Below are 18,818 nucleotides of genomic sequence, written 5' to 3' on the forward strand. Positions count from 1 at the left end.
GTGTATTGGAACAACACAAATAGAAAAAAAGGCAAATTGGACATAATTTCACACAAAACCCCCAAAATGAGCAGGACAAAATTGTTGGCACCTTTCCAAAATTGTGGGTAAACAACTTTATTTCAAGCATGTGATGCTCTTTCAAACTCACCTGTGGCAAGTAACAGGTGTGGGCAACATGAAAATCACACCTTAAACCAGATAAGGGGAGATGTTGACTCAATCTTTGCATTGTGTGTCTGTGTGCCACACCAAGAATGCAGAACAGAAAGAGAAGAGAACTGTCTGAGGACTTGAGAAAACAAATTTGGTGAAAAATATCTTCAATTTCAAGGTTACAAATCCATCTCCAGAGATAGTGATGTTCCTTTGTCCACAGCAAGCAACATAATCAAGATGTTTACAACCCATGGCACTGTAGCTAATGTCCCTAGACGTGGACGGCAGAGAAAAACTGATGTATGGTTGCGTTGCAGGATAGTCCAGATGGTGGTAAGCAGCCCCAATCAAGTTCCTGCAGGTTCAGGGTGCATCAGTGTCAGAGCAAACTACCTGTCGCCATTTGAATGAAATGAAAAGCTATGGCAGGAGAGCCAGGAGGACCCCACTGCTGACAAAGACATAAATAAGCTACACTGCAGTTTGCCAAAATGTACGCAAGTAATCCAAAATCCTTCTGGGAAAGCGTCTTGCGGACAGATGAGACCAAGATAGAGCTTTTTGGTAAAGCACATCATTCTACTGTTTACTGTAAGTGGAAAGAGACCTACAGCATAAAGAACACAGTACCTACAGTCAAATATGGTGGAGATTCAAAGATGTTTTGGGGTTGTCTTGCTGCCTGGATTCCTTGACTGTGTGCAAAAAAGATTTGTCTGAAATTCCAGCTGAGAGGTGTAAGCAGCTTCTTGATGGTTATAGGAAGCGACTGCAGTTATTTATTCCAAAGGGTGTACAACCAAATATTAAGTTGAGGATGCCAATAACTTTGCCTGGGCCATTTTTTAGGGTTTTGTGTGAAATTATGTCCAATTTGGCTTCTTCGCCCTCTGTTTTTTGGGTTGTTCCAATACACAGAAAGAAAATAAACCTGAGTATAACAAAACATGTGTAATTGCAGTAATTTTCTGAGAGAAATACTTCCGTTTCTGGAAGAAGTTAAAGGGGGCCAAAATTTTTGGCCATGACTGTATATAGTATGAGCAATCAGTCAATAGCAGGTTCAAGTCCCTTAAGAGGACTAAAAGTAAAAAACAAAAGTTATAATTTTTTATAAATAAAAAACACATACAAATTGTAATCCCTCCACTCCTCACCATTTAAAATAAGATCTTAAAAATATACACTGCTCTAATTCAACAACAAGGATTAAAGTCCTTTTCGCAGCTGCAGGGGGAGTTTGGATTGAGACCGACTGGGGAGTATCAATATGCTCAGATGAAACATGCCTTTAAAGCGCAAAACAAGGGCGGTGGTATTGAGATCCAGGAGGACATAGTTCTGGAATACGTATGTGGGGAAGGGTCCACAAGGGGAGTCATTACCACCCTTTATAAGGACCTTCTACATGCATATTTACTAGACTTCCCTCTAAAAGCGAGAGCGAAATGGGAAAGAGATTTAGGCCCAATGGAGGATGAAACCTGGGAGTCGGTGTTGGAGTGGGTTCCACGAGTGTCACTGAGCGAGCCGTATAGACTATCGCAGCTGTACATCTTGCACAGAGTCTATAAATCACCGGAAGTGTTGCACAGAGCGGGGTTGCGTGCTGACTCTGAATGCCCGAGATGTAAGACTGAGAATGCAGGAATATACCACATGATGTGGACATGTCCAAGACTGGTTGCTTTCTGGTTGGTGGTAATGAGCCGTGTGGAAGGGGCGTATAAATGCAGAGTGCCGAGAGATCCGATAGTGTGTATACTGGGACATGTAGAGGAAATTAGAGTGGATAACACCTGGAAGATAGCAATAGCTAGGCTATTATATATGGCAAGGAAGGTAATAGCAAGGAACTGGATCAAGGATGAGCCGCCTACAAGGGGTGAATTCCTGAAATATGTTAAACATGGTCTCAATTTGGAAAAGGGGGTATACAAAAGACGTGGGAAAATAGAAACGTTTGATAAAATGTGGTCTCCGTGGCTCGAGCTGGGATGAGTAGTTATGGGAAATGGGAGGATGAGGGCCTCTGAAAGGAAGAGAGTGCTAAAGAACAAGCGGACATAAGTGATTCAAATGGCTCAAAGAGCCATCAATACTGGTAACAAAGTATAACTGGGTATGAGCTGTCAGGGGAGGGGGAGGTTTGGGTTTTGTTGGGATTGTTGGGGGTTTGGAAAATGTAAAAATTTTGTAATATACTGGAAAATGCATAAATTGTATTGTTCATATTCGCTTTCAATAAAAATCTATATAAAAAAAAAAAAAAAAAAAATATACACTGCTCAAAAAAAATAAAGTGAACACAAACAACAGAATATAACTACAAGTAAATCAAACTTCTGTGAAATCAAACTGTCCACTTAGGAAGCAACACTGTTTGACAATCAATTTCACATGCTGTTGTGCAAATGGAATAGACAACAGATGGAAATTATTGGCAATTATGAAGACACACTCAAACGAGTGGTTCTGCAGGTGGGGACCACAGACCACATCTCAGTACCAATGCTTTCTGGCTGATGTTTTGGTCACTTTTGAATGTTGGTTGTGCTTTCACACTCGTGGTAGCATGAGACGGACTCTACAACCCACATAAGTGGCTCAGGTAGTGCAGCTCATCCAGGATGGCACATCAATTCGAGCTTTGGCAAGAAGGTTTGCTGTGTCTGTCAGCGTAGTGTCCAGAGGCTGGAGGTGCTACCAGGAGATCGGCCAGTAAACCAGGAGACGTGGAAGGGGTCGTAGGAGGGCAACAACCCAGCAGAAGGACCACTACCTCAGCCTTTGTGCAAGGAGGAACAGGAGGAGCACTACCAGAGCCCTGCAAAATGATCTCCAGCAGGCCACAAATGTGCATGTGTCTGCACAAACGGTTAGAAACCGACTCCATGACAATGGTCTGAGTGCCCGACGTCCACAGATGGGGGTTGTGCCCACAGCCCAACACCGTGCAGGATGCTTGGCATTTGCCACAGAACACCAGGATTGGCAAATTCGCCACTGGCGCCCTGTGCTCTTCACAGCTGAAAGCAGGTTCACACTGAGCACATGTGACAGACGTGACAGAGTCTGGAGACGCCGTGGAGAGCGACCTGCTGCCTGCAACATCCTTCAGCATGACCGGTTTGGCAGTGGGTCAGTAATGGTGTGGGGTGGCATTTCTTTGGAGGACCGCACAGCCTTCCATGTGCTCGCCAGAGGTAGCCTAACTGCCATTAGGTACCGAGATGAGATCCTCAGACCCCTCGTGAGACCATATGCTGGTGCGGTTGGCCCTGGGTTCCTCCTAATGCGGGACAATGCCAGACCTCATGTGGCTGGAGTGTGTCAGCAGTTCCTGCATGCTGAAGGAATTGAAGCTATGGACTGGCCCGCCCGTTCCCCAGACCTGAATCCAATTGAACACATCTGGGACATCATGTCTCGCACCATCCACCAACGTCACGTTGCACCACAGACTGTCCAGGAGATGGCGGATGCTTTAGTCCAGGTCTGGGAGGAGATCCCTCAGGAGACCATCCGCCGCCTCATCAGGAGCATGCCCACGTGTTGTAGGGAGGTCATACAGGCACATGGAGGCCACACACAATACTGAGCATCAATTTCTTGTCTTGAGTAATTTCCATTGAAGTTAGATCAGCCTCTAATTGGATTTTCCACTTTGATTTTGAGTGGGATTCCAAATCAAGGACTCCATTGGTTAATAAATTTGATTTCCATTGATGATTCTTGTGTGATTTTGCTGTCAGCACATTCAACTTTGTGTAGAACAAAGTATTCAATGAGAATATTTCATTCATTCAGATCTAGGATGTGGTATTTGAGTGTTCCCTTTATTTTTTTGAGCAGTGTATATATATTTGGATATGTGATGCCAAATCTATCAAAATCTAAAATTAACTGAACGGAAACACTGTAAACGAGAGAAAAAAATTCCACAAGAAAATCAAAATATCGTATCCACAAAAATGATATCAATAAAAACATCAGCTCGCCGCAGAGAACACAAGCCCTCACACAAAAACATGACAGGTCTTGGAAAATGACAAAGGTTTTTTTTTTTTATCTACAAATTTCCGAAGAATTCTATATTACTTGAAAAAGAAAAACCGATGCAAGTACAATATCGGCATAATCGTCCTGACCTGTAGATTCATATCTGAGGATCATCCTCACCGAACAATGGACACCAAAAATACAAAGCCCCAAAAACAAATGCAGAATTGAATTTTTTTTATTTATTTTTTTTTTCACAATTTCACCAAACCTGTAATTTTGTCCAGTTTCCAGTACATTATAAGGCAAAATTAATGTTGTCATTGAAAAGGAGATCTCGTCCTGCAAATAAGCCGGCGATGCGGGTGGAAAACTGAGAAAGCTATGGCTCGTGGAAAGAGAGAAAACAAAGAAGTTGCCAGGTCCTTTAGGGAATTAATGCTGCAGCCAGTCATTGACAGCGTGGATCATCTGCCCCATATGTAGCAGGGTCGGCTCCTGAGCCCACCACATACGCCCGTCTGCCCCATATGTAGCAGGGTCCGCTCCTGAGCCCACCACATACGCCCGTCTGCCCCATATGTAGCAGAGTCCGCTCCTGAGCCCACACATATGCCCGTCTGCCCCATATGTAGCAGGGTCCGCTCCAGAGCCCACCACATACGCCCATCTGCCCCATATGTAGCAGGGTCCGCTCCAGAGCCCACCACATACGCCCGTCTGCCCCATATGTAGTAGGGTCCGCTCCTGAGCCCACACCATATGCCCGTCTGCCCCATATGTAGTAGGGTCCGCTCCTGAGCCCACCACATATGCCCGTCTGCCCCATATGTAGTAGGGTCCGCTCCTGAGCCCACCCCATATGCCCGTCTGCCCCATATGTAGTAGGGTCCGCTCACGAGCCCACCACATACGCCCATCTGCCCCATATGTAGCAGGGTCCGCTCCTGAGTCCACCACATATGCCCGTCTGCCCCATATGTAGCAGAGTCCGCTCCCGAGTCCGCCACATACGCCCATCTGCCCCATATGTAGCAGGGTCCGCTCACGAGCCCACCACATACGCCCGTCTGCCCCATATGTAGCAGGGTCCGCTCCTGAGCCCACCACATACGCCCGTCTGCCCCATATGTAGTAGGGTCCGCTCCTGAGCCCACCACATACGCCCGTCTGCCCCATATGTAGTAGGGTCCGCTCCTGAGCCCACCCCATATGCCCGTCTGCCCCATATGTAGTAGGGTCCGCTCCTGAGCCCACCCCATACGCCCATCTGCCCCATATGTAGCAGAGTCCGCTCCTGAGCCCACCACATACGCCCATCTGCCCCATATGTAGTAGGGTCCGCTCCTGAGCCCACCCCATACGCCCATCTGCCCCATATGTAGCAGAGTCCGCTCCTGAGCCCACCACATACGCCCATCTGCCCCATATGTAGCAGAGTCCGCTCCTGAGCCCACCACATACGCCCATCTAACCCATATGTAGCAGGGTCCGCCACATACGCCCATCTGCCCCATATGTAGCAGGGTCCGCTCACGAGCCCACCACATACGCCCGTCTGCCCCATATGCAGTAGGGTCCGCTCCTGAGCCAACCACATACACCCGTCCGCCCCATATGTAGGAGAGTCTGCTCCTGAGCACGCCACATACGTCCATCTGCCCCATATGTAGTAGGGTCCGCTCCTGGGCCCACCCCATATGCCCGTCTGCCCCATATGTAGCAGGGTCCACTCCTGAGCCCACACATATGCCCGTCTGCCCCATATGTAGCAGGGTCCGCTCCTGAGCCCACCACATACGCCCATCTGCCCCATATGTAGCAGGGTCCGCTCACGAGCCCACCACATACGCCCGTCTGCCCTGTATGTAATAGGGTCCGCTCCTGAGCCCACCACATACGCCCGTCTGCCCCATATGTAGTAGGGTCCGCTCCTGAGCCCACCCCATATGCCCCATATGTAGCAGGGTCCGCTCCTGAGCCCACCCCATATGCCCGTCTGCCCCATATGTAGCAGGGTCCGCTCCTGAGCCCACCACATACGCCCATCTGCCCCATTATGTAGCAGGGTCCGCTCACGAGCCCACCACATACGCCCGTCTGCCCTGTATGTAGTAGGGTCCGCTCCTGAGCCCACCACATACGCCCGTCTGCCCCATATGTAGTAGGGTCCGCTCCTGAGCCCACCCCATATGCCCGTCTGCCCCATATGTAGTAGGGTCCGCTCCTGAGCCCACCCCATATGCCCATCTGCCCCATATGTAGTAGGGTCCGCTCCTGAGCCCACCACATACGCCCATCTGCCCCATATGTAGCAGAGTCCGCTCCTGAGCCCACCACATACGCCCATCTAACCCATATGTAGCAGGGTCCGCTCCTGAGTCCACCACATACGCCCGTCTGCCCCATATGTAGCAGGGTCCGCTCACGAGCCCACCACATACGCCCGTCTGCCCCATATGTAGCAGGGTCCGCTCCTGAGCCCACCACATACGCCCGTCTGCCCCATATGTAGTAGGGTCCGCTCCTGAGCCAACCACTTACACCCGTCCGCCCCATATGTAGGAGAGTCTGCTCCTGAGCCCACCACATACGTCCATCTGCCCCATATGTAGTAGGGTCCGTTCCTGAATCCGCAACATACGCCCTTCTGCCCCATATGTAGCAGGGTCCGTTCCTGAGTCCGCCACATACGCCCGTCTGCCCCATATGTAGCAGGGTCCGCTCCTGAGCCCACCCCATATGCCCGACTGCCCCATATGTAGTAGGGTCCGCTCCTGAGCCCACCCCATATGCCCGTCTGCCCCATATGTACTAGGGTCTGCTCCTGAGCACGCCATATACGCCCATCTGCCCCATATGTAGCAGAGTCCGCTCCTGAGCCCACCACAGACGCCCATCTAACCCATATGTAGCAGGGTCCGCTCCTGAGCCCACCACAGACGCCCATCTAACCCATATGTAGCAGGGTCCGCTCCTGAGCCCGCCACATACGCCCATCTGCCCCATATGTAGCAGGGTCCGCTCACGAGCCCACCACATATGCCCGTCTGCCCCATATGTAGTAGGGTCCGCTCCTGAGCCCACCACATACACCCATCTGCCCCATATGTAGCAGGGTCCGCTCCTTAGTCCGCCACATACGCCCATCTGTAGCAGGGTCCGCTCCTGAGTCCGCCACATACGCCCGTCTGCCCCATATGTAGCGGGGTCCGTTCCTGAGCCTGCCACATACACCCGTCTGCCCCATATGTAGCAGGGTCCGCTCCTGAGCCCGCCACATACGCCCATCTGCCCCATATGTAGCAGGGTCCGCTCCTTAGTCCGCCACATACGCCCATCTGTAGCAGGGTCCGCTCCTGAGTCCGCCACATACGCCCGTCTGCCCCATATGTAGCGGGGTCCGTTCCTGAGCCTGCCACATACACCCGTCTGCCCCATATGTAGCAGAGTCCGCTCCTGAGCACGCCACATACGCCCATCTGCCCCATATGTAGCAGGGTCCGCTCCTTAGTCCGCCACATACGCCCATCTGTAGCAGGGTCCGTTCCTGAGCCTGCCACATACGCCCATCTGCCCCCTATGGAGCAGGGTCCGCTTCTAACCCCGCCACATACACCCGGACTCGCTCCACCAAGTATATTTCTAACACAGAGCATTAACAACATCGCTGAGGGTCCAATTGTGATCCCAAGAAAGGGAGGATCCTTAACCCCTTAGTGACAGAGACAATTTGGTACTTAATGACCGAGCCAATTTTTATGAGGTTAGAACTCTGGAACGCTTTAACGGATCCCGCTGATTCTGAGATTGTTTTTTCGTGACATATTGTACTTCATGTTAGTGGTAACATTTCTTCGATATTACTTGCGATTATTTATGAAAAAAAACGGAAATATGGCGAAAATTTTTAAAATTTAGCAATTTTCAAACTTTGTATTTTTATGACCTTAAATCAGAGAGATATGTCACGAAAAATAGTTAATAAATAACATTTCCCACATGTCTACTTTACATCAGCACAATTTTGGAAACAAAATTTTTTTTTGTTAGGGAGTTATAAGGGTTAAAAGTTGACCAGCAATTTCTCATTTTTACAACACCATTTTTCTTTAGGGACCACATCACATTTGAAGTCATTTTGAGGGGTCTATATGATAGAAAATAATGAAGTGTGACACCATTCTAAAAACTACACCCCTCAAGGTTCTCAAAACCACATTCAAGAAGTTTATTAACCCTTTACGTGCTTCACAGGAACTGAAACAATGTGGAAGGAAAAAATGAACATTTAACTTTTTTTTGCAAACATCTTAATTCAGAACCATTTTTTTTATTTTCACAAGTGTAAAAACAGAAATGTAACCATAAATTTTGTTATGCAATTTCTCCTGAATACGCCAATACCCCATATGTGGGGGTAAACCACTTTTTGGGCGCACCGCAGAACTTAGAAGTGAAGGAGCGCCGTTTGACTTTTTCAATGCAGAATTGGCTGGAATTGAGATCGGACGCCATGTCACGTTTAGAGAGCCCCTGATGTGCCTAAACAGTGGAAACTCCCCACAAGTGACACCATTTTGGAAACTAGACCCCTTAAGGAACTTATCTAGATGTGTGGTGAGCACTTTGAACCCCCAAGTGCTTCACAGAAGTTTATAACGTAGAGCCGTGAAAATAAAAAATCGCTTTTGTTTACACAAAAATGATCTTTTTGCCCACAAATTTTTATTTTCACAAGGGTAACAGGAGAAATTAGACCACAAAAGTTGTAGTGCAATTTCTCCTGAGTACGTCGATACCCAATATGTGGGGGTAAACCACTGTTTGGGCGCACCGCAGAGCTTGGAAGAGAAAGAGTGCCGTTTTACTTTTTCAATGTAGAATTGGCTGGAATTGAGATTGAACGACATGTCGCGTTTGGAGAGCCCCTGATGTGCCTAAACAGTAGAAATCCCCCACAAGTGACCCCATTTTGGAAACTAGACCCCCCATGGAACTTATCTAGATGTTTGGTGAGAACTTTGAATGCCCAAGTGCTTCACAGAAGTTTAGAATGCAGAGTCGTGAAAATAAAAAATATTTTTTTTTCACAAAAAAGATATTGTAGCCCCCAAGTTTTTATTTTCACAAGGGTAACAGGAGAAATTGGACCACTAAAGTTGTTGTCCAATTTATCCTGAGTATGCTGATGCCCCATATGTGGGGGTAACCCACTGTTTGGGCGCACGGCAGAGCTCAGAAGGGAGGGAGCACCATTTGACTTTTTGAGCGCAAAATTGGCTGTCGTGTTTGGAGACCCCCTGATGTACCTAAACAGTGGAAACCCCCCAATTCTAGCTCCAACCCTAACCCCAACACACCCCTAACCCTAATCCCAACCTGATCCATAATCCTAATCACTAACCCTAACCATAATCACAACCCTTACCCCAAAACAACCCTAATGTCAACCCTAATCAAAACCCTAAATCCAACACACCCCCAATCCTAATCTCAACCCTAACCTCAAACCTAACCCTAATCCCAATACACCCCTAATCACAACCCTAACCTTAACCCTAATCCCAAACCTAACCCTAATCCCAAGCGTAACCCTAATGCCAACCCTAACCCTAATACCAACCCTAATCCAAACCCTAACCCTAATCCCAACTCTAACCCTAACTTTAGCCCCAACCCTAACCCTAGCCCTAAGGCTACTTTCACACTTTCGTCGTTTGGCATCCGTCGCAATCCGTCGTTTTGGACAAGAAACGGATCCTGCAAATGTGCCCGCAGGATTCGTTTTTGCCCATAGACTTGTATTGCCGACGGATCGTGACGGATGGCCACACGTCGAATCCGTCGTGCACTGGATCAGTTATGTTTTGGCGGACCGTCGGCACAAAAAAAAACGTTCAATGAAACGTTTTTTTGTACGTCGCATCCGCCATTTCTGACCGCGCATGCGTGGCTGTAACTACGCCCCCTCCTCCCGCTGCCCAATCTATGTCCTGGGATGCGTTGAAAAACTACAGCCGCTGCCCACGTTGTGCACAGTTTTCACAACGTGCGTCGGTATGTCGGGCCGACGCATTGCGACGGCCCCGTACCGACGTAAGTGTGAAAAAAGCCTAACCCTAAATTTAGCCCCAACCCTAACCCTAAATTTAGCCCCAACCCTAACCCTAAATTTAGCCCCAACCCTAAATTTAGCCACAGCCCTAACCCTAGCCCTAATTTTAGCCCCAACTGCTGTTCTCCTGCCAGCCAGCAGATGGAGACAGATGGCGGGCGCACTGCGCATGCGCCCGCCATTTTCTTTTGCCGGCGGCCAGGAGGAGCAGCAGGAGGATCCAGGGACACAGGTGAGTATGATAGGGTCCCCGAATCCCCCTATTTCTCTGTCCTCTGATGTGCGATCACATCAGAGGACAGAGAATTACACTTTACTTTTTTTTTTTTTTTTTTTCCGGTCGCCGGTAAACAGTTCATTACCGGCGATCGCAAAATAGGGGTCAGTAAAACCGACCCCGATCATGCTCTTTGGGGTCTCGGCTACCCCCGGCAGCCGAGACCCCAAAGATTCTCGCGGGGCCGGCCGGCGGGCGCACTGCGCATGCGCCCGCCATTTTGAAGATGGCGGCGCCCACCGGGAGCCACGAGGAGCACCGGGGAAGATAGGTGAGTATCGGGGGGCTACCTGGGACCCCTTTTCTCTGTCCTCCGATGTGCGATCACATCGGAGGACAGAGAAATTAAAAAGAGATTGCGTTTTTTTTTTTTTTTGCGATCGCCGGTAAACGGTTAATTACCGGCGATCGCAAATGCGGGGTCGGTAAAAAACCCCCCGAATCATGTTCTCTGGGGTCTCGGCTACCCCCGGCAGCCGAGACCCTGGAGAAAATCCGACTCTGGGGGCGCTATTCACTTTTTCCACAGCGCCGTTAATTAACGGCGCTGTGGTTTAAGTACCCTTAGCGGCCGCCGTTAAAAGGCGTATCGGCGGTCGCTAAGGGGTTAAGGCTATGTGCACACGTTGCGGATTTGACTGTGGAATTTTCTGTGCAGATTCTGCATTTCTTGGCAGAAAACACGTCAGAATCTGCACCTTTTTTGCACACGTTTATGTGCACACGTTGCAGATTTTTGTGCCGATTTCTTCCTTTTTTTTTTTACCCCTGCAGATTTCTATAATTATAAAGTGGGTGCAGAAACGCAGCAGATCTGCACAAAAAATTGATATGGTCCTTTTTTGAATCTGCTGTGTTTTCCGTGCGGAGTTTTCCGCACCATTAGCAAAGCATTTTCTTTTTGCCATTGATTTACATTGTACTGTAAATCACTTGCAATTCTGCAGGGTTTCTGCGTGGAAAAAAAAGCTGCAGTTCTGCAGGAAATCTGCAACGTGTGCATATAGCCTAATAGACTAGTGGGGCGCATGTTCCATCCCCATTCTATGGGAAAAAGCAGAGGCCACAGACAACGAATGAGCAGGAGGCCGAGCCTGGGCACCTCCACCCACATACAAGCCGGGGCCGCCACACAGGTGGATTAGCCCCCATACATCGCTGCTGTACATCAAAGTGTTTCAGGTCACATTTAAGATCTCTGCTTGCTGTCCGTAAAGTCTATTGCAAATGATCAGGCCTGATACTTCTCACAGCTGGAGGTTTGCTACAACTGTATTCAGTTCACACAGGAGCCAAAACTGATACATTGTACAGATCATCAGGGAGATTTGTGCTGCGCTCACTGAGGATTGTCCAGGCTGGACACAAATGTAACAAACCCTCTGCTGTGAGAAGCATTGGCACTGAATGTTCCCATCACCGGCTACATATGCTTTGGAACTAAATCAGCAGAACTTTTCCTATCACAAGAACAGAAGTGGCTGCTCAGTTGTAAGGGCGGCAGTGGGGGGCTCAGTGTAAGGGCGGCAGTGGGGGGGGGGGCTCAGTGTAAGGGCGCCGGTGGGGGGGCTCAGTGTAAGGGCAGCAGTGTGGGGGGGGGGGGCTCAGTGTAAGGGCGGCAGTGGGGGGGGGGGGGGGCTCAGTGTAAGGGCGCAGTGGGGGGGGGGGGGGGCTCAGTGTAAGGGTGCCGGTGGGGGGTCTCAGTGTAAGGGCGGCAGTGGGGGGGGGGGGGGGGCCCTCAGTGTAAGGGCGGCAGTGGGGGGGGGCGGGCTCAGTGGTAAGGGCGGCAGTGGGGGGGGGCTCGCTCAGTGTAAAGGGCGGCAGTGGGGGGGGGCTCGCTCAGTGTCAGGGCGGCAGTGGAGGGGGGCTCAGTGTAAGGGGCGGCAGTGGGGGGGGCTCAGTGTAAGGGCGGCAGTGGGGGGGGCTCAGTGTAAGGGCGCAGCCAGTGGGGGGCGGCTAGGGCGGCAGTGGGGGGGGCTCAGTGTAAGGGCGGCAGTGGGGGGGGCTCAGTGTAAGGGCGGCAGTGGGGGGGGGCTCAGTGTAAGGGGCGGCAGTGGGGGGGGCTCAGTGTAAGGGCGGCAGTGGGGGGGGGGCTCGCTCAGTGTAAGGGCGGCAGTGGGGGGGGCTCGCTCAGTGTAAGGGCGGCAGTGGGGGGGGCTCGCTCAGTGTAAGGGCGGCAGTGGGGGGGGGGGCTCAGTGTAAGGGCGGCAGTGGGGGGGGCTCAGTGTAAGGGCGGCAGTGGGGGGGCTCAGTGTAAGGGCGGCAGTGGGGGGGGGTTCAGTGTAAGGGCGGCAGTGGAGGGGGGGCTCAGTGTAAGGGCGGCAGTGGAGGGGGGCTCAGCGTAAGGGCGGCAGTGGAGGGGGGGCTCAGTGTAAGGGCAGCAGTGGGGGGGGGGCTCAGTGTAAGGGCGGCAGTGGGGGGGGGCGGGCTCAGTGTAAGGGTGGCAGTGGGGGGGCTCAGTGTAAGGGCGGCAGTGGGGGGGGGGGCGGGCTCAGTGTAAGGGCGGCAGTGGGGGGCTCGGCAGCTCTGCAGTGCTGGGGTCCTGTGTGAATGTTCTCCCCCATGGGGCTATGGGGACAGTGGGTGTTACTTCTATAGGGCAAGGACCACGACGAGCCAATACAGAAACATACAAAAAGGAGGAGCCCCGAGACAGTCACAGCAGCCACATCCTGCACATTCCTGTCATGTCCCAGCTGTGACTGACGCCACCCGAGTGCCAGCTGTGCCACATACCAAAGTGCCAGCTCAGGACTGTGCTTAAATACTGCCTGACCTGTGGATGATCGCTGCAGTCACATCGCACACCCCCCACCCCCACACCACCAAAAGGACAGCCCCCTCCCCCAAACAAGGACAGCCCCCCCCACACACCCCTCCAGGACAGCCACCCCACACACCCCACCAGGACAACTCCCTGTCCACACCCCCCTCAGACTGGAAAGGCCCCTACCCCACGAAATGACAGACCCTTCCCCCACACCCCCCTTACTGAAAATACCCCTCCACTACGCCTCCAACAGGACAGCTCTCATCCATGCCCCTGACATGGAAACCCCCTCCCCTGCTGACATAACTGTCCCCCTCCTCCCCTTGACAAGACAAACCCCCACAACACTCCCTCCAGACTGGAAAGATCCCTACACTATCAGGAGACATGACAGCCCCTCCCCTGCTGATGTGACTGTTCCCCTCGTCCCACTGATGTGACAGCCCCCCCCCCCTCCCCCGCTGAGGTGACAGCCCCCTCCCCCGCTGAGGTGACAGCCCCCTCCCCCGTCCCCGCTGAGGTGGCAGCCCCCCCTCCCCTGCTGAGGTGACAGCCCCCCCACCTCCCCCGCTGAGGTGACAGCCCCCCCACCTCCCCCGCTGAGGTGACAGCCCCCCCCCCCACCTCCCCCGCTGAGGTGACAGCCCCCCTCCCCCGTCCCCGCTGAGGTGGCAGCCCCCCTCCCCCGCTGAGGTGACAGCCCCCCCCTCCGTCCCCCGCTGAGGTGACAGCCCCCCCTCCGTCCCCCGCTGAGGTGACAGCCCCCCCTCCGTCCCCCGCTGAGGTGACAGCCCCCCCTCCGTCCCCCGCTGAGGTGACAGCCCCCCCTCCGTCCCCCGCTGAGGTGACAGCCCCCCCTCCGTCCCCCGCTGAGGTGACAGCCCCCCCTCCCTCCCCCGCTGAGGTGACAGCCCCCCCTCCCTCCCCCGCTGAGGTGACAGCCCCCCCCTCCCTCCCCCGCTGAGGTGGCAGCCCCCCCCTCCCTCCCCCGCTGAGGTGGCAGCCCCCCCTCCCTCCCCCGCTGAGGTGGCAGCCCCCCTCCCTGCTGAGGTGACCGCCCCCCCCCCTCCCTGCTGAGGTGACCGCTGAGGTGACAGCCCCCCCCCTCCCCCGCTGAGGTGGCAGCCCCCCCTCCCTCCCCCGCTGAGGTGGCAGCCCCCCCTCCCTCCCCCGCTGAGGTGGCAGCCCCCCCCTCCCTGCTGAGGTGACCGCCCCCCCCCTCCCTGCTGAGGTGACCGCTGAGGTGACAGCCCCCCCCCTCCCTGCTGAGGTGACAGCCCCCCTCCCTCCCCCGCTGAGGTGACAGCCCCCCTCCCTCCCCCGCTGAGGTGACAGCCCCCCTCCCTCCCCCCGCTGAGGTGACAGCCCCCCTCCCTCCCCCGCTGAGGTGACAGCCCCCCCTCCCTCCCCCGCTGAGGTGACAGCCCCCCCTCCCTCCCCCGCTGAGGTGGCAGCCCCCCCTCCCTGCTGAGGTGACCGCCCCCCCCTCCCTCCCCGCTGAGGTGACCGCTGAGGTGACAGCCCCCCCCCCCCTCCTGAGGTGACAGCCCCCCCTTCCCCCCCCCGCTGAGGTGACAGCCCCCCCTTCTCCCCCCCGCTGAGGTGACCGCTGAGATGACAGCCCCCCCCTTCCTCCCCGCTGAGGTGACAGCCCCCCCTCTCCCGCTGAGGTGACAGCCCCCCCCTCTCCCGCTGAGGTGACAGCCCCCCTCCCTCCCCGCTGAGGTGACAGCCCCCCCCTCCCTCCCCGCTGAGGTGACAGCCCCCCCCTCCCTCCCCGCTGAGGTGACAGCCCCCCCCTCCCTCCCCGCTGAGGTGACAGCCCCCCCCTCCCTCCCCAGCTGAGGTGACAGCCCCCCCCCTCCCTCCCCAGCTGAGGTGACAGCCCCCCCCCCTCCCTCCCCAGTTGAGGTGACAGCCCCCCTCCCTCCCCAGCTGAGGTGACAGCCCCCCCCCCTCCCTCCCCGCTGAGGTGACAGCCCCCCTCCCTCCCCGCTGAGGTGACAGCCCCCCCCTCCCTCCCCGCTGAGGTGACAGCCCCCCCCTCCCTCCCCGCTGAGGTGACAGCCCCCCCCCTCCCTCCCCGCTGAGGTGACAGCCCCCCCCCTCCCTCCCCAGCTGAGGTGACAGCCCCCCCCCTCCCTCCCCAGCTGAGGTGACAGCCCCCCCCCTCCCTCCCCAGCTGAGGTGACAGCCCCCCCCCTCCCTCCCCAGCTGAGGTGACAGCCCCCCCCCTCCCTCCCCAGCTGAGGTGACAGCCCCCCCCTCCCTCCCCAGCTGAGGTGACAGCCCCCCCCCTCCCTCCCCAGCTGAGGTGACAGCCCCCCCCTCCCTCCCCAGCTGAGGTGACAGCCCCCCCCTCCCTCCCCAGCTGAGGTGACAGCCCCCCCCCCTCCCCAGCTGAGGTGACAGCCCCCCCTCCCTCCCAGCTGAGGTGACAGCCCCCCCCTCCCTCCCCAGCTGAGGTGACAGCCCCCCCCTCCCTCCCCAGCTGAGGTGACAGCCCCCCCCTCCCTCCCCAGCTGAGGTGACAGCCCCCCCCTCCCTCCCCAGCTGAGGTGACAGCCCCCCCCCTCCCTCCCCAGCTGAGGTGACAGCCCCCCCCCTCCCTCCCCAGCTGAGGTGACAGCCCCCCCCCTCCCTCCCCAGCTGAGGTGACAGCCCCCCCCCTCCCTCCCCAGCTGAGGTGACAGCCCCCCCCTCCCTCCCCGCTGAGGTGACAGCCCCCCCCTCCCTCCCCAGCTGAGGTGACAGCCCCCCCCTCCCTCCCCAGCTGAGGTGACAGCCCCCCCCTCCCTCCCCAGCTGAGGTGACAGCCCCCCCTCCCTCCCAGCTGAGGTGACAGCCCCCCCCCCTCCCAGCTGAGGTGACAGCCCCCCCCTCCCTCCCCGCTGACGTGCCGGCCCCGGAGGTCTCACCTGCTCCGCCATGTCCGGGTCCATGGTCTGGATGCGGGCCGCCGCTGTCTCGTACTCGTCCTCGCTGTTGTTCCCGGCTCCATCCTCCCCGTCGGGCGAGTTTCCGGCAGCGGGCAGCCCCAGGCCTCTGTCCGCAGCTCCCCCGGCTCCGCTCACCCCCTGCCGCCTCCTCTTGCTGTGTCCGGGCCCCGAGCAGCAGCCGCCAGGTCCTATCCCCGCCCCATTGCAACAAGAGCAACAACCGAGGCCTCCAGGACCGTCCGGCCCAGAGCCTGCACCCCCCGGACCACCAACACCGGGCGGAGGCGAGGCCTGGGCCCAGCGCGGAGGAGGGGAGGAGCGAGACCGGGCCCCAGACCGGGAGTGAGAATGCGAATCCCCCCCGCCGGCGCCGCTCCGGTCCCCGTCCTCCGGGTCAGAGGGGGGAGGCGGCTTCTTCTTGGGAAGGATGGTCATCGGTCACCTTCACCGGACACCGAGCCTGCGTCACACCGAGCGCCGGACCGGGCGGAACGTCAGGACGCAACACGTCCTCCTGCACCACGTGACGGGGCGTAACCCCGCGGTTGATTGGTGAGGAAACAAAGAGGCGGAACCAAGTGCTGTGCGTGATACGGTGGCGTCAGAATGTCCGTGCTTGCGTTCCAAACCTCGACTGTGATCGGAAGTTACTATGGTAACCTGTGCTGCAGAGATGGGACGTAGAATAGATGGAAGTTCATTGAGCGCTGATCATCATCCCCATAGAGAGCTCTCTTCACATAATACGGGCTCAGTTCTTATATCTCAGCAGTAGAGTGCTCTCTCATCACATAATATGGGGTCTGTGCTTATATCTCAGCAGTAGAGTGCTCTCATCACATAATGCGGGGTCTGTGCTTATATCTCAACAGTAGAGTGCTCTCATCACATAATGCGGGGTCTGTGCTTATATCTCAACAGTAGAGTGCTCTCATCACATAATGCGGGGTCTGTGCTTATATCTCAGCAGTAGAGTGCTCTCTCATCACATAATATGGGGTCTGTGCTTATATCTCAGCAGTAGAGTGCTCTCTCATCACATAATATGGGGTCTGTGCTTATATCTCAGCAGTAGAGTGCTCTCATCACATAATATGGGGTCTGTGCTTATATCTCAGCAGTAGAGTGCTCTCTCATCACATAATACGGGGTCTGTGCTTATATCTCAGCAGTAGAGTGCTCTCATCACATAATACGGGGTCTGTGCTTATATCTCAACAGTAGAGTGCTCTCATCACATAATGCGGGGTCTGTGCTTATATCTCAGCAGTAGAGTGCTCTCTCATCACATAATACGGGCTCAGTTCTTATATCTCAGCAGTAGAGTGCTCTCTCATCACATAATATGGGGTCTGTGCTTATATCTCAACAGTAGAGTGCTCTCATCACATAATACGGGGTCTGTGCTTATATCTCAACAGTAGAGTGCTCTCATCACATAATGCGGGGTCTGTGCTTATATCTCAGCAGTAGAGTGCTCTCTCATCACATAATATGGGGTCTGTGCTTATATCTCAGCAGTAGAGTGCTCTCTCATCACATAATATGGGGTATGTGCTTATATCTCAGCAGTAGAGTGCTCTCATCACATAATATGGGGTCTGTGCTTATATCTCAGCAGTAGAGTGCTCTCTCATCACATAATACGGGGTCTGTGCTTATATCTCAGCAGTAGAGTGCTCTCATCACATAATACGGGGTCTGTGCTTATATCTCAACAGTAGAGTGCTCTCATCACATAATGCGGGGTCTGTGCTTATATCTCAGCAGTAGAGTGCTCTCTCATCACATAATACGGGCTCAGTTCTTATATCTCAGCAGTAGAGTGCTCTCTCATCACATAATATGGGGTCTGTGCTTATATCTCAACAGTAGAGTGCTCTCATCACATAATACGGGGTCTGTGCTTATATCTCAACAGTAGAGTGCTCTCATCACATAATGCGGGGTCTGTGCTTATATCTCAGCAGTAGAGTGCTCTCTCATCACATAATATGGGGTCTGTGCTTATATCTCAGCAGTAGAGTGCTCTCTCATCACATAATATGGGGTATGTGCTTATATCTCAGCAGTAGAGTGCTCTCATCACATAATATGGGGTCTGTGCTTATATCTCAGCAGTAGAGTGCTCTCTCATCACATAATACGGGGTCTGTGCTTATATCTCAGCAGTAGAGTGCTCTCTCATCACATAATATGGGGTCTGTGCTTATATCTCAGCAGTAGTGTGCTCTCTCATCACATAATACGGGCTCAGTTCTTATATCTCAACAGTAGAGTGCTCTCTCATCACATAATATGGGGTCTGTGCTTATATCTCAACAGTAGAGTGCTCTCATCACATAATGCGGGGTCTGTGCTTATATCTCAGCAGTAGAGTGCTCTCTCATCACATAATATGGGGTCTGTGCTTATATCTCAGCAGTAGAGTGCTCTCATCACATAATATGGGGTCTGTGCTTATATCTCAGCAGTAGAGTGCTCTCATCACATAATATGGGGTCTGTGCTTATATCTCAGCAGTAGAGTGCTCTCATCACAATACGGGGTCTG

The 18,818-nt window shown here is 54.2% G+C and overlaps 1 protein-coding gene across 3 annotated transcripts in view; it reads right to left on the reverse strand.

The window, feature by feature from the left end:
- Nucleotides 1–16,793, reverse strand: part of OTUD5 (OTU deubiquitinase 5) — a 38,247-nt gene extending 21,454 nt beyond the window's left edge. For all 3 annotated transcript variants that reach the window (XM_069747935.1, XM_069747936.1, XM_069747934.1), the window contains exon 1: nt 16,245–16,793. In XM_069747935.1, the coding sequence (XP_069604036.1) occupies nt 16,245–16,700 (456 nt within the window). In that variant the 5' untranslated portion in view covers nt 16,701–16,793. The remainder of the gene's footprint in view (nt 1–16,244) is intronic.
- Between the last annotated feature and the right edge of the window lie 2,025 nt (nt 16,794–18,818).

The sequence above is a fragment of the Ranitomeya imitator genome, chromosome 2, assembly GCF_032444005.1.
Source record: "Ranitomeya imitator isolate aRanImi1 chromosome 2, aRanImi1.pri, whole genome shotgun sequence".
Taxonomy (NCBI): Eukaryota; Metazoa; Chordata; class Amphibia; order Anura; family Dendrobatidae; genus Ranitomeya; species Ranitomeya imitator.